The following is a 13,080-nucleotide window of genomic DNA, read 5'->3' as shown; positions in this document are numbered from 1 at the left end:
CACGTCAGACTGAGGAAGTCTCTCGGATGAGAGACGAAACGTTTCTATATTTTTTTGCTTTGTTTTGTTTTTTTGTTTATTTGAATGTCCAGAGGACCAGATTTAACATTTTTGGACTTACTGTACGATTTCTGTAATCCCTAAACTTCAGATAACCTTTTTAACTATGTGTGTTTGTGGGCATTTATCATTTCTGGGAGATTTTTAGATTTTTGGATTCCACTGAGTTTTATTTTTTGTCTTTTTTGACAGCTGCACTCTTTTAGGCATGTTTTTTTGTCCCTTGTTGTGGAGCAAATAGCGGAATTAGAAGTACCCTCCATCTGTCTGTATTTTGAGCATGATAAACAATAAGTGATGTGCAGACTTCCATTTTGGTGTGTGGCTACATCTAGGCCTGGGGTCTGCAACCTGTGTCTCTTTCATCAGTCTGCTGTGGCTCCCTGTGGCTTTGGAAAATACATAATGAATATTTAATTTAAATTTATTTTAATTAAGTTTGTTAGTTTAAAAAAAAATACAATTCAAAATTTAAAGATAATGGTGCTGCTGTAAAATTTAAATAAAACGTGCTTTATATTTTTGTCCCTCAAAATACAGTGGTGCTTGAAAGTTTGTGAATTCTATGATTTTCTGTATTTCTGCATAAATTTGACCTAAAACATCATCAGATTTTCACACAAGTCCTAAAAGTAGATAAAGAGTGTCCAGTTAAACAAAAGAGACAAATATATTATTATTTTTTATATATTATATTATTTATTTTATTATATTATTTTTTATTACTTGGTCATTTATTTAGTGAGGAAAATGATCCAATATTACATATTTGTGAGTGGAAAAAGTATGTGAACCTTTCCAACAAAGTTAAGTCAAGTCATCTGGATGTTTTGCTGTTGTTGTTGAAACGTTTTGTCCTAAGACTGGTATGATCTGTTCCGAACCAGGTTATGAATCAGAGTAGACCAGACCTCCAGCAAGATTAAACTTCTAACAATCCAAAGGACTTCATCAGTCCGAGAAGCCACAACAAACTCAGTCCCACAAGCAGCACACTCACATAGTGATCCACACTCTCCGTAGGTTTAAGCAGCTCAGACAATATGATTTAAATAAGGTGTGGACATCAGGGGCAGTGAGTGTCTATCCAACTCAGATACATTATTGGTTTGCAGAGCATGAATGCACGGCACCTAAAATACATTTTCCTACCATGTCCAAGTCCAAGTCTTTTGTGGTATTGAGAATGCTCACAGAATTATTGTAATAATATTTTTATATTGTGCAGCCTTAATGATAACAAATTAAACTAAAACAACAACAAAAATCTAAAGACGTACTCAGACTTTTCAGGTTGAGGAGGAGTTTCCTCTACAGGAGCAGGCTCGGGTGGTTTTTGACTTGCATCAGACTCTTCTGGTGCCTGTAACAAAAAATACATAAACCAGACTTTGTGTTTTAAAATGTGTTCTTTGCATTTGTTGTCAAGCTTTTGGAAGATGCTTGTTATTAATAATTAAAAAAAAAACAACAACAGACTTTAAAATCCAGGTCATACCTATGCCCCAACTTATTAAAATCTTGTAAAATAATTAAAATACACATTTTATTTACAGTAAAAAACTGTAAAAACAAACCATTTTCCTCTTTGCTATGGGAGTTCCTTCAGGGGTCGGAGGCTCAACAGGTTCCTCTACACCCATATCTCCGAGTCCACCTGGAGCATCCATTCCTGGGATCCTTCCTCCTTCGTTTTCCTGGGTGTCCTCCTCCTCCTCCTCACCACTCCCAGTCTCACCGGTGTCTGTTACCCCTCCAGCGTCCTGTTCTTCACCTGTCCTTGTCTCCCCTGGTCCATCTCCATGCACATCGTCCTGTGTGGGATCTGGCATACTCGCCAGAATCTCCGTCACCGTGATATTTTTAGCTCCCTCCACCAAGCCACCTCCAAACAGAGCTTGCCAGATGATCATGAAGAAGCCTTTGCACACGTTGTAGATGAAGTGTAGGATACTCATCAGGATGGTCCAGAAAAACGTGGACACAGCCACGATGATCTGCTTAAAGGTCATCCTCCTCACTCGCCGATACTGCCGGCGAAGGTTACGGAAAGTGAAAATACTCAGGAAGCTCGACATGCTGTGCAGAAAGTCTGCAAAGGCGGAGGTTGATTCTGGCTGTCCTTCATCACCGTTACACTCCTCATCCCCTGCTCCACCTGTGCCGCCACCTTGTCCTCCTTCTCCTCCACCCTCATCACCTTCATCATCCTCTTCCCCCTTTTCCTCTTCCTCCTGTTCTGAAATTTGCGAGGCTATATTCATCTCGAAGATGGTGTCCTCGCAGAAGTTGACAAACATCTCCATCTTCTCCGATTCCCCGCCTTCATTGACCACGTCGAATATAAACTGCCGTTTGGATTCCCTCACTTGCGGCATTTCCCACTGCCTGCGGTTCACTTCACTGATTTCAAAGTAGATGCGCTCGATCCTCCTGCTGGCGCCCATTATTTCAATACGGCCCAGGAAAGGGCGGAAGTAGTTCAACACGCTCTCCGCTTGTTCCAGGAAGTTCTGGAGTCTGGAGTCGTGGGGCACGTGTTCAGACAGATTGGTGAGCAGCACGGCGATGTTGAAGCCAATGTCCTTGGCGGGTTCTTGGAAACGACCGGCAAACTCCTCGTAATGGATCATGTCGTTCTCGTCGGCCTCTGAGCAGGACAAAAGGAACTGGATCTCAGACGGGGCATACTGCTTCTGACTGTCCATGGCCTTCTGGAAGTCCTTCTTGGAGATCAGCCCTCGAGGGTCTGTGACGTAATCACGGAAAGCATCTGAAGCCACGATGTCTTTCAGTTTGAGGAACATGTCAAAGAACTTGAGTATCATCTCCACGTTGCTGGAGGACTCAACCAACATGTCCACCATCTGGCGTGCAATGGTGCCATTTACTATGTTTCCTAAATAATAATAATAATAATAATCAAAAACAGTAAAGAAGTTTTAAAAGGATAACACAATTAAATGATAAGAAAAATATGATAAATTAGGCAATAAAAACGTATTTACCCTCTAACAGTGAGAGCAACATAACAACCATGTCTTTCTGCAGGTCAAGAAGCTCCTTCAACAAACCGATCTGACTGGAGTCCTGGGGTCATAAAATAACACACAAGTATTAAAATAATATTCCCATGGGTCCACAAAGAGAATCATTAATAAATACTGTGGTCTTTGGGAAATGTATAATTCAAATCAAAAGTGTTACAGTAATCATACAGAATTGTTTAAACAAATATTGATCAAAACATCTGTTATCATATGTTTATTATTCTACTACTTGAAGCAGTTAATCACAAATACCCACAATTTATTGTCAAGATTTTGATTAGATAGAATTACATTCTTTACAGACAAATAATTATTCTACCAGGCTCTGACCATTTCAGAATGTGGAATTGTGGGTAATGTGAGTGTGACCAGATTCATTTTTTTAAATGCAACTGAGTAAAGTCAACAAAAAAAGGGGATTAAACAATTCACAAGCAGCCATTGAATGTCCAGATTTGACCTGGATTTACTGAAACAATTTTCTAAATGTGGTTCTCTTTATTCAGGGTTTCATAAATAAAACTAAAGGCCAGACTGACGTAAAGATACATAACTGTTTTGTCCTTATTTACACTGAAGTTAGAAAGTTTTGTTTCTGGAAATTTAAAAAAAATGCGACATATTATTTTTTAAGTGAAGCACAACACTTGATTTGTTGGAGACTTAGACTTATTCAGAGTTTGTAACATAAAAAAGGTAGACCAACTCTGAACATGACACCATTCTGGAATGTAAATAAAAAGCACATTAAAAGAAAGAAGAGGTTTGAGACTCTAAATCAGTGGAGAACTGTGACCCTAGGAGATAGGCCTTTAGTTAGGATGTGTAATGTTGTAACGTAAATGCCAACATCAAAGTCACAGAATCACAATGAGATCACATCACTCTACTTTCTGTTTCACAATTCAGTAACTTGCTGACAGGAAGTGCTTCTCCTCTTTTTATCCATCAGGTCCAACATCGGACTCGTGGTGTCATTTTTAAACAGACACTAACACCAACCTGAACATAAACCCAATATTAAACAGAACAACCAACAGAGACAATCCCTCTGAACACGAGCTAAAAAAGTCCACCCATTTCTGTCCTATTACCCAGAAGCCCCTGCAGCTCACCCAGCCTCCAGCATTCAAGTACAACATGTAATTTCAATAACTCACCTTGAAATTTAACAGTCACCCATAGAACTTACTGTTTCTGTAAAATTTCATCATGTCATAAAACCAACATAGAAAAATATCAATGTACCGGTAAAGCTAAATTTTATATTTAACCTTCTTTTTTTTTTTTAGAGCAACAACAATTTCAGTATGGATTTTTTTTAATTACAAGTAGCAATTTCAATGTATCGCAAATCTTTTCATGGTCCCCCTCCCACAAAAAAAAAGCCAACAACTCCTTGCAGTGTCTTCCTAAAAGCTCACACCCGTGTTTTGGTCCCACCCACTCTACATCAGCATTCTGATTGGTTAATTGTCCTGCTGGTTATTAAACAAATTCATCCTGCAGAGCCTCTGACTGAGCTCAGCCTTTTCTCCTGACAGTGCAGTTCTGACCAGTGAGAAACAACCTTCAAACATGTTTCTGCCTGGAGACAAAAATTCAAAATCTGTTTGGATAACTGGATTTTCATGAATTAAAAAAATATTAGCTCAACTACAAAGCAGTTTAAGGGAAATTTAGAAAAATAAGCAAAAAATAAAGAACCGCACAAAAATATTTATTTTATATAAAATATTAAATTAAAAACTTAAATGTAACATTTTATATGTGCTGAATTTTTAGGCCTTCTCTGTAGGTGTTGACGGCCCTGAGTGTGCGCCACTGCTCCAACTGTAATTTTTAGGCATAGTAAACACAGTTGCTTAAATTAAATAATCTAAAGTCAGCAAGTGTGTCATCATAAAGCTCACAGGTAAAAACTTGTTTTTGTGAGCATGTAAGGAGGTATGTCCCCTGTAGACGTAAACTCTGAGTATTGGTAATTTAAAATAATCCTGCTGACATAATGTACAATCTTTCACATTCACTCTCATCCCTGAGCTTAGTCATGATAAATAATAAAGCCAAAATAAATGTTAAAAGCATATGTGTCTAAAAAGGTTCAGCCTTCACAGCTGAAAATTCAAAATATCATTAGACAAATGCTAAGTTTTAAAACTGAGGCTACATCAACACTATCACAAACGGGTGGTGGATTGGACCCAATTACAGACAAACATGGAGGAGCTCAGAAATAAAATAAAAACTTATTTATTTTAAATAAAACAACGGGCCAACATGGTGGCAAAATAAAAAATAAAAAGAAGAATACTGAAGCGTGCTCAAAACACCCAAAAAAGATAAAAATAGAGAGACAAGCACCCAAATGTAACGAACTACTGGAGAGATGGTGACTGGAAACTGGCTCTATAGTAAACTGAGAGCGAGGGAAGTGGGGACACCTGGGCAGATTGCTAATTGCTAATTAGGAACAGATGAGGGTGGCAGACTCATTGAAACAAACAGTGAGGAAGCTGACAGACAGTAAATGGAAAATGGCACAAGAAACACTGGGAAACAAAATAAGATGTAAACCAGAAAACTAAAAATAAACCCTAAGAAATACAAAAACACAAAAGATCTACAGTAAATAGGAGAAACACAGCAGAACCCAAAGGACAAACATATTTAAATTATTTTTATACGATTATTTCTACAAATGAAAAGTGTACCTGTGCCAGCTTCATCATCATGTGGGCGAAAACGTGAAGGAATCCAACGATGGCATCCCACAGTCTGCTGTGAGCCAGGGACTGCTGGTTGCCAGTACATGGACCCTGAGGACAAAAGCTGTTTGTTACAAACTAAATGACAGCCAACCAGCATCTACGCCTCATTGATGGTAAATGTACCTGAATGTACTCAGTTAAACAGTTAAAAATCTGCTTTGCCACTGTCATGGCTTTGGAGAAATTCTTTTTGCCTGGATCATCGATGATGTCCTTGCCAGAGTAGTACCAGTAGAAATCACTAATAGACTCCTAGATTAAAAACAAACAAAAAATAGGACAGCTAGATAATATTATAACTAAAACCTCACTGTGAAAAAAAATAGTCAGCTTAAAATAATGTGCAAATACTACAAGTGTCTGAATCGTCTGATTTGATGCATCATTAGGAAAACTCCAGTGGATATTTATGGCATGTTCTGTGTCGTTATAATCCCCGGCTTTGGCTTCAAAATGATTATTTTAAGTTTTTATGAAGTGCACCATCTGCAGGGTAGATTACTGTCAAAGTGCACCTGGAGTCGAAGGAGGTAATCCACGGTACAGATGATGACGTTGATGCTTGTGGTGCTGCCAGTCTGTGTCCGCAAGTAGTTTTGGAAATCTGCAGCCAAACACAATCAGCTTGAACAGTTTGCTTTTGAGAAAATATAACCTTGATTTGTTTTCAGCTCAGCTTTTAATCAAAACACAAATGTTTCTCACCGTTATTATGGCCTTCACAGAGCAGCTGCAAGAACCGGAACAGGTCACAGGTGAACTCATCATCTGCCATCACTTTCTCATCTAAAAAAAATCACATTAGGACATTTAAGCTGGTTATAAAACATAAATGGCAATTAATATTTAATAATCATTTTGCTGAGTTCAAACAGTGTAAGGAAAATAAATAAAATGTATTACTCAACTTACCACCAGATCTAAATGAGACTGCAATACCTACCATTGACAGAGCATTGTTCGTTCTGATAATCAAAAACTGAATTACTCTAAACTGAAGAAACTATCAAATGTAAAGAATACAAATTACTGCTGTCACGTGTTAGTCAATATAGATGACATGCCCACACCACATGCACTAAAGAATATAAAACCAAGTTGCAGATAAACACTGACAACAACAAGCATACTGCCACAGAAATTAAATGCATTCACTTTAAGCACAGAACAAGAGCTTGTTGTGCATAAAAGTGGTTGCAATGAAGTCAAAACTGAAATATTCAGGGGTGAACTGGAATTTATTATCTTTGTTATAACAGAAATATATAAGTGCAATAAAAATTGTAATGAAAAGGATCAGTTAAATTTGTAATTGAACTGTACGTGTAAAGATGGATGTGGTCCCTTGTTCTGAAAAGTGAAGCCAGTTTCCAGGTACCTTTCCACATGAATGCCACTTCTCATCACTAGGTGTTTGATAACGAAATCTCTGCCACCCAGCAGTTTTAATTTGAAATAAACATTTTTTTTGTTTTCCAACACTAAGAATTATTTATAAATTATTACGATTAATTCACACTGGTAGCCATTTTAGAAAATAAGTTACATCTTAGATGTACATACATTTGAGTGTGTGACCATCTTACATGTATAAACACATTTGAGAATTGTTAAGTAGTCGTTTGCATATATTTTATTTTCACTTATAGTGCCAAACATGTCCTATTATGTGGAGGTCTGCATATACAACTAATACAGACCAAATAATTAAACTTCAGAACAGAGTAAATCTATAAATAAAGCTGTTTTATTCTACAAATCAAAATTCATAAATTCTTCAACATTCAAATTTAGAGACACTGGAAATACTATATTGGGTTATCCACCATGACACCATGGCACTCACAATGCACATTTGTACTTTCTCATTCATTTTAACATCCATCCATCCATCCATTTTCTTTACCCGCTTATTCCATTTTGGGTCATGGGGGTCGCTGGTGCCCATAACCAGCAGTCACTGTTTGAGAGGCGGGGGACACCCTGGACATGTCTCCAGTCCATCACAGGGACACGTACAAACAAACAAGATGAACAGCCATTCACTCTCTCACTCACATCTAGAGACAATTTAGAGTTACCAATCAGCCTAACATGCATGTTTTTGGTCTGTGGGAGAAAACCCACACGCACACGAAGAGAACATGCAAACTCCATCCAGAAAGGTTCTCGGTTGGGATTTGATCCGGCGACCTTGCTCAGAGATGGCAGCTCTACCAACTGTGCCATCGTACTGCCCTCATTTTAAGATAATCCATTTAAAGTTAGCTGGTCTACCTTTAAATAGTGTTTGTATTCTTTCATGTTAGCCATTTAGTTTTTATCTTTACCTCTGTGTGATCTATGTCTGTCTATGTATCTATCTATGATATATTTTATCCTGTGTCCTTTGCTTGTTTGTTTTGTTGTACAGCACTTTGGCTGGCCTTGCTGCTGTTTTTAAGCACTTTATAAATAAAGTGGTATGATACCTTCCAAGTTAGATACATAATTAGTAATGAACACTCAAATTTGAGGCCACTCAGTTATGACCTGTGTGGCAAATTGATAAGAAAATGTGTTTACTTGTTTTATAAAGTCAAACAACTTTAAAGTTACTAAATGAATTCACAGTATTGTTCTTTTTAAAATCCCAGTCCACCACTGCCTGCGATCAACACGACAGATCAGGTTAAATGTCAAACAGGTGGGACATAGTGTCTTTCAAAATGCTGAAGGGAATCCAGTGGCAATACATCGGAGACAAGGACCAAATATTATTGTCTTTCAGTAACTCAAATGTGGGGAGAGTTAGAGTAATGACTTACATTGAAATGTTAACAACATTCCTGCTTTGGATTTTTGATTCTGACCAAGAAGTGGTTCAATCAAACCTGAACGTTTCTTTATTGTGTATCATAAAACTTATTGCTCACTTGCAAATAGGTTTAAGGTCCAACAGTGTTTGTGGCCACAGAGAGCCAGTCAGGAGGGGGAAGTGTTAGATTCCATTCAGAACATTTTAAACTGAAGACATGAGAGAGGGCCACACAAGCTGTGAGCATGAAAGATGCACAATTGTCTCTGGATAAAAATCACATGGTTAGAAAAAGGGAAGCGATGGAGCCAGAGGGACAGGAGAGAGAGAGGAGAAGGAGGACGATGGAAAGAAAGATGATTTACCCCGGTCTAGGTTCATGTCTGAGGACCGTGAGAGGAGGGAGATGGGAGGAGTGGCAGTGATCGTGGGGAAGGGAAGGAGGATAAGTGTGTTGACAAGGAGAAATGAGGAGGGGCATTTAACAACATTCCATGACAAATTCATTCAGCTAGATTGTTCTAAAGTAACTATCAGAATTAGACGACTACAGAGTGGTGACGTCTGGATGGTGTGTCAAACTACTAGAGCAGGGGTCTGCAACCTGCGGCTCTTTGATCAAAACTAACATGAAATGGCTAGTTTTAGTAGTTTTTCTGCATATGTTTAAACAATACCACAAATACAAGGAGCAAAACATGTTGATTAGATTTAGCTACTTCATTTATCCCACTTTCAGCCTTACAGAGCTCTTTCTCTCAAATCCACCAGAAAGCCTTTGAAAAACTTTAAGTAAAGTTGCTGACAAGAAACATGGTGAGTTCGTTTGACAACAATAATAATAATAAAAAAATTAACATAATTAAAGTTCAAGTAAATAAAAGTTTGTTTTTTAATTAAAAATTCAACAAGTCACAATTACATATCCAACAAAATGACATATTTTTTGTACACACTTTAAATGTTTGCTTTATTCCTTCAAAGTGTGATAATTAATTGATTTTTCCACAAATAAAGGAGGATTCACATAAACTTGCTGAGTTCAGTGTTTACTTTTTTTTTTTTTGCAAAATTGATACAAAGCATTTTTTTAATTTCTTCTTGTCTCTCCCCACCCACCCACCCCCCACCCCAATGAAGTGAAAAGGGGGAAGTGGAATCCATCTCTTTGTGCATGTTGTGAGCATGACAACTTGAAAAGCAAGTTGTTTACAGACTTGCATTTTGGTGTGTAGCTACAGTTAGGCGTAAGAAAGTGTCTTTTAAAAAATTGGGTTGCCATGTCTAAATCCAAGGGGGCTGCAGCCAAATATGTAAACCATTTGATGTGGATAACTTGAAAAATAAGCAATGGGCCATCCTTCTTCTTGGTGTGAGGTTATTTCTAGGCAAAGGAAGGATCCTTTTGAAATTTGGGTAGCCAGATCAAAATCCAAGATGGCCACCACCATATATATGTGTAAACAAACTACCCTGATCATGTGAGGAAACTATGCTTTCTAGTTTTTATTTATTTATTGCTTAAAAATATAGTTTCCTCAAATGACTGAGAGAGCTGAAGATTAATCTATGGTAGCCAAGGCCACCATTGGCCACCCACTGGCTCCACCATTGTGCTTGGTGGTGCATTGCCTCAGAAAAGCAACAACAACAACAAAAAAAAAAAGAAGAAGAAAAGTAAGTACCTTTATTCTTCTTCACGGTGTAGCTCCTACTAGAACATGTTGCAATAAAAACATTGTTTACTTACATTCTCTGTTCAATTCTAGTCCAGAAAAACACATCTCCAAAACTATAAACATTCATGATTCAAATCTCTCAGCGACGGGGGACGTTGGTGTACTGCTTGTTTACATGAAAATAGTATTTTCGTTTTGTCCTAAAATGTATAAAAATATTAAAATTCATTATATAATTTTAGTTTTAAAATGTCACCCCCACTAGTCAAAAACCCTCCTTCCAACAAACTTGAAGTGGCCCATGGGCCACCAGTTGACAATCACAACTGTAGTAGTTTTTGTGGCTCCGGACACATTTTGTTCAGTAAGGAAAAGGCTTTTTTGATCAGAAAGTTTGCAGACCCTTGGTCTAGATGTACAAATGGAATGACTTTAACTAAAACTAAGTTAAACTTAAAGTACATGAGTAGATTTCTTTCACTGTGTTAATACTACTTACTGTTAGGAAACTGATATTTTTTAATAAAACAATGTAATGAGTTCCTATAGATAAACTTTTAGATAACACATCTCATATTTACTGTCTCTTAAGTTAAAATATTTAGTTATACTCACTTATTGTTGACAGCAAAGTAGACCAAAGAATGTACATTTAATTTGTTACTCAGATAAAATGTAAACTTTTCAATCAGTAATATTTACATACATGAAGATTTTCAGCATTATATTTAGTTTAATCAATATTCTATTAAACAAAATTAGGATTTTTGCTGCCGTATTCTAAACAAGAAAGGATGTTGGCTTACTTGTTCCTTCTTCTGAAACCATGCCAAGCCCCTCTGCTTTGTTCTGCCTCTCAAAGGCGTTTAGATCCAGAACACTGCAACAGTAAATTATATTTACTTTTACAGTCCCAACTTCTTCACTTGCATACATTTAAGTAACTCTGTCATAACACTAAAAACTGACCAGCAAGTTTGCATCAGTGCCTGAACACTCAAAAAGAAGCCAACGTCCTTCTTGTCTTTCAAGTACTCAAGCATTTTCTAACAACAGAGGAAGAAAATTTTAAACAAAAGTGTCTTCAAATTTGAAATTAAATAGTAGAGGACTTTTCTTTACCCGCTGAACCTCACTGTTTCCACCATTAAGGATAGAAATACCCAGTTTGAGGGTTGTAGATACCATGGGGCCAGTTTCCCCTACAGAAAACAGGTGTTAAACACAGAACAGGTGCATATGAAGTAAAAATGGTGGAGTAAAGAGGAGGAATAAGACCTTTGCAGGCACTGATCATTTGCAGGACCATCTCTGCAGCGCCGCGGTTATGAAGTCTGGACTGCTGGTACAGGAGCCTTTGCTTCTCCATTTCTTTTTCCTGTTGTGGAAAAATAAACATTTTGAGTATTTGTTACTGGTAGCATCAAATATTTATAAAGAATGGACTCTGGCAATAGAAAAAAAAATGGAGACTAAGAATCTGATCAGTTATTTAATAAAGTATATATCCGGACAACTTTGAGCTGATGTTTAGGGAACAGTTTGTTTGAAAGTTGAGTTGTGTATAGTTTGTATGAAAAGTCAGAACCACCTGCAGTGTCACAGTTTAAGTCTTTATAAGATAAACTTTTTTCTCTCTCTCTCTCTGGTCATTGTATAATTTATTTTAAATTTTGTGTTGTAGTGCTCTGGTTTTCTCTTGTTTTACTGTGAGTTTTAATAGTTCAGTTGGGTCAGTGCATAATTTGAGCCAGATCCTGCCGGAACGGGATCCGGTAACGCTCTTATTTTGACATGGTGTGTTCCAGTAACTGTTTGCTTGGATCTGGTAACTCTCAAGCTTACTAATATTAAAATTATGAACAAATATGACTGCCTTGAACAAATAAAACTTATGTTGGATACATAAACTGAAAATAATTAATAAACACTCATTTTAAACACAACAGCCACTTACGAGCTTCTTAATATACATATGATCTGCCTCTTCAAGGAAGCATTTCCACTTCTACCCTTAAAAAAATTTCCGTACCTAAAAGAGTGGTGGGGGTGAGTGCTGAGCTAACCAGGCAGTCGTACGCAGACAGGAGCCCACAGGCAGCTGCCATGAACAGACGGAGGAGACGCCTGAAGGTTTCACATGTGGAGTTGGACAGTGAATTCAGTGGAGAAGAGTGGGTTCAGAACTGTCAAGTGAGTGGTGAGGTAGGATGCTTGACAGAAGTGGTGTGTTTACAAATGTAGGTAAACATAGATGTTTAACAACCCGTTAAAATACACCAAAATGCAGGAAATTGGATCTACTTTATTCAAAAATTTCTGGGGGAAGACCCCTCCCCAGACACAACCCTCCCACCACCCCCACCCCCAGTTAGCTCGCCCTCTATTTGCGTTCTGGCATCAACCAGTTTACAAATTAAGCCCTGAGATGGGTTCACATCCTCCATGGTTTTTCTGTCACAATCTGTGTTTTTTAGGTTGTTTGGTGACCTTTTTTTGTTTTGTTTTCTGTTTTGAGTTCTTCTCTTTGGTTTATTATTTTGTCTTGTGTTCAGTTTTTGCGTCCCTTTGTTCCACTTTTTCCAGTCTGCCTGCCATGCCCATCTCCACCAGTCGTAGCTGCAGCCACTCCACCCATTACTGGTGTAGTGAACTTGACCTGATGTCAAAACTTGGCCTTAGGATCATATGGTCAGAAACTGTCATTTCATTGATTTGCATCC

At 37.7% G+C, this 13,080-nt stretch overlaps 1 protein-coding gene across 1 annotated transcript in view; it reads right to left on the bottom strand.

The window, feature by feature from the left end:
- The window catches only part of ryr1a (ryanodine receptor 1a (skeletal)), a 110,711-nt gene that overhangs the window by 4,572 nt on the left and 93,059 nt on the right, over window positions 1-13,080 (bottom strand). The window contains exons 83-93 of the mRNA XM_037688014.1: window positions 11,636-11,735; window positions 11,480-11,559; window positions 11,327-11,403; window positions 11,164-11,237; window positions 6,587-6,667; window positions 6,397-6,485; window positions 6,005-6,133; window positions 5,825-5,929; window positions 3,069-3,150; window positions 1,638-2,959; window positions 1,341-1,423 (exon numbers count right to left, since the gene is read on the bottom strand). Coding sequence (XP_037543942.1) covers window positions 1,341-1,423; window positions 1,638-2,959; window positions 3,069-3,150; window positions 5,825-5,929; window positions 6,005-6,133; window positions 6,397-6,485; window positions 6,587-6,667; window positions 11,164-11,237; window positions 11,327-11,403; window positions 11,480-11,559; window positions 11,636-11,735 — 2,222 coding nt within the window. The remainder of the gene's footprint in view (window positions 1-1,340; window positions 1,424-1,637; window positions 2,960-3,068; window positions 3,151-5,824; window positions 5,930-6,004; window positions 6,134-6,396; window positions 6,486-6,586; window positions 6,668-11,163; window positions 11,238-11,326; window positions 11,404-11,479; window positions 11,560-11,635; window positions 11,736-13,080) is intronic.

This window comes from Nematolebias whitei, chromosome 14 (genome assembly GCF_014905685.2).
Source record: "Nematolebias whitei isolate Nwh7 chromosome 14, NemWhi1, whole genome shotgun sequence".
Taxonomy (NCBI): domain Eukaryota; kingdom Metazoa; phylum Chordata; class Actinopteri; order Cyprinodontiformes; family Rivulidae; genus Nematolebias; species Nematolebias whitei.
The sequence above is the reverse complement of the archived record's forward strand: the minus strand, read 5'-3'. Positions and strand labels throughout refer to the sequence as shown.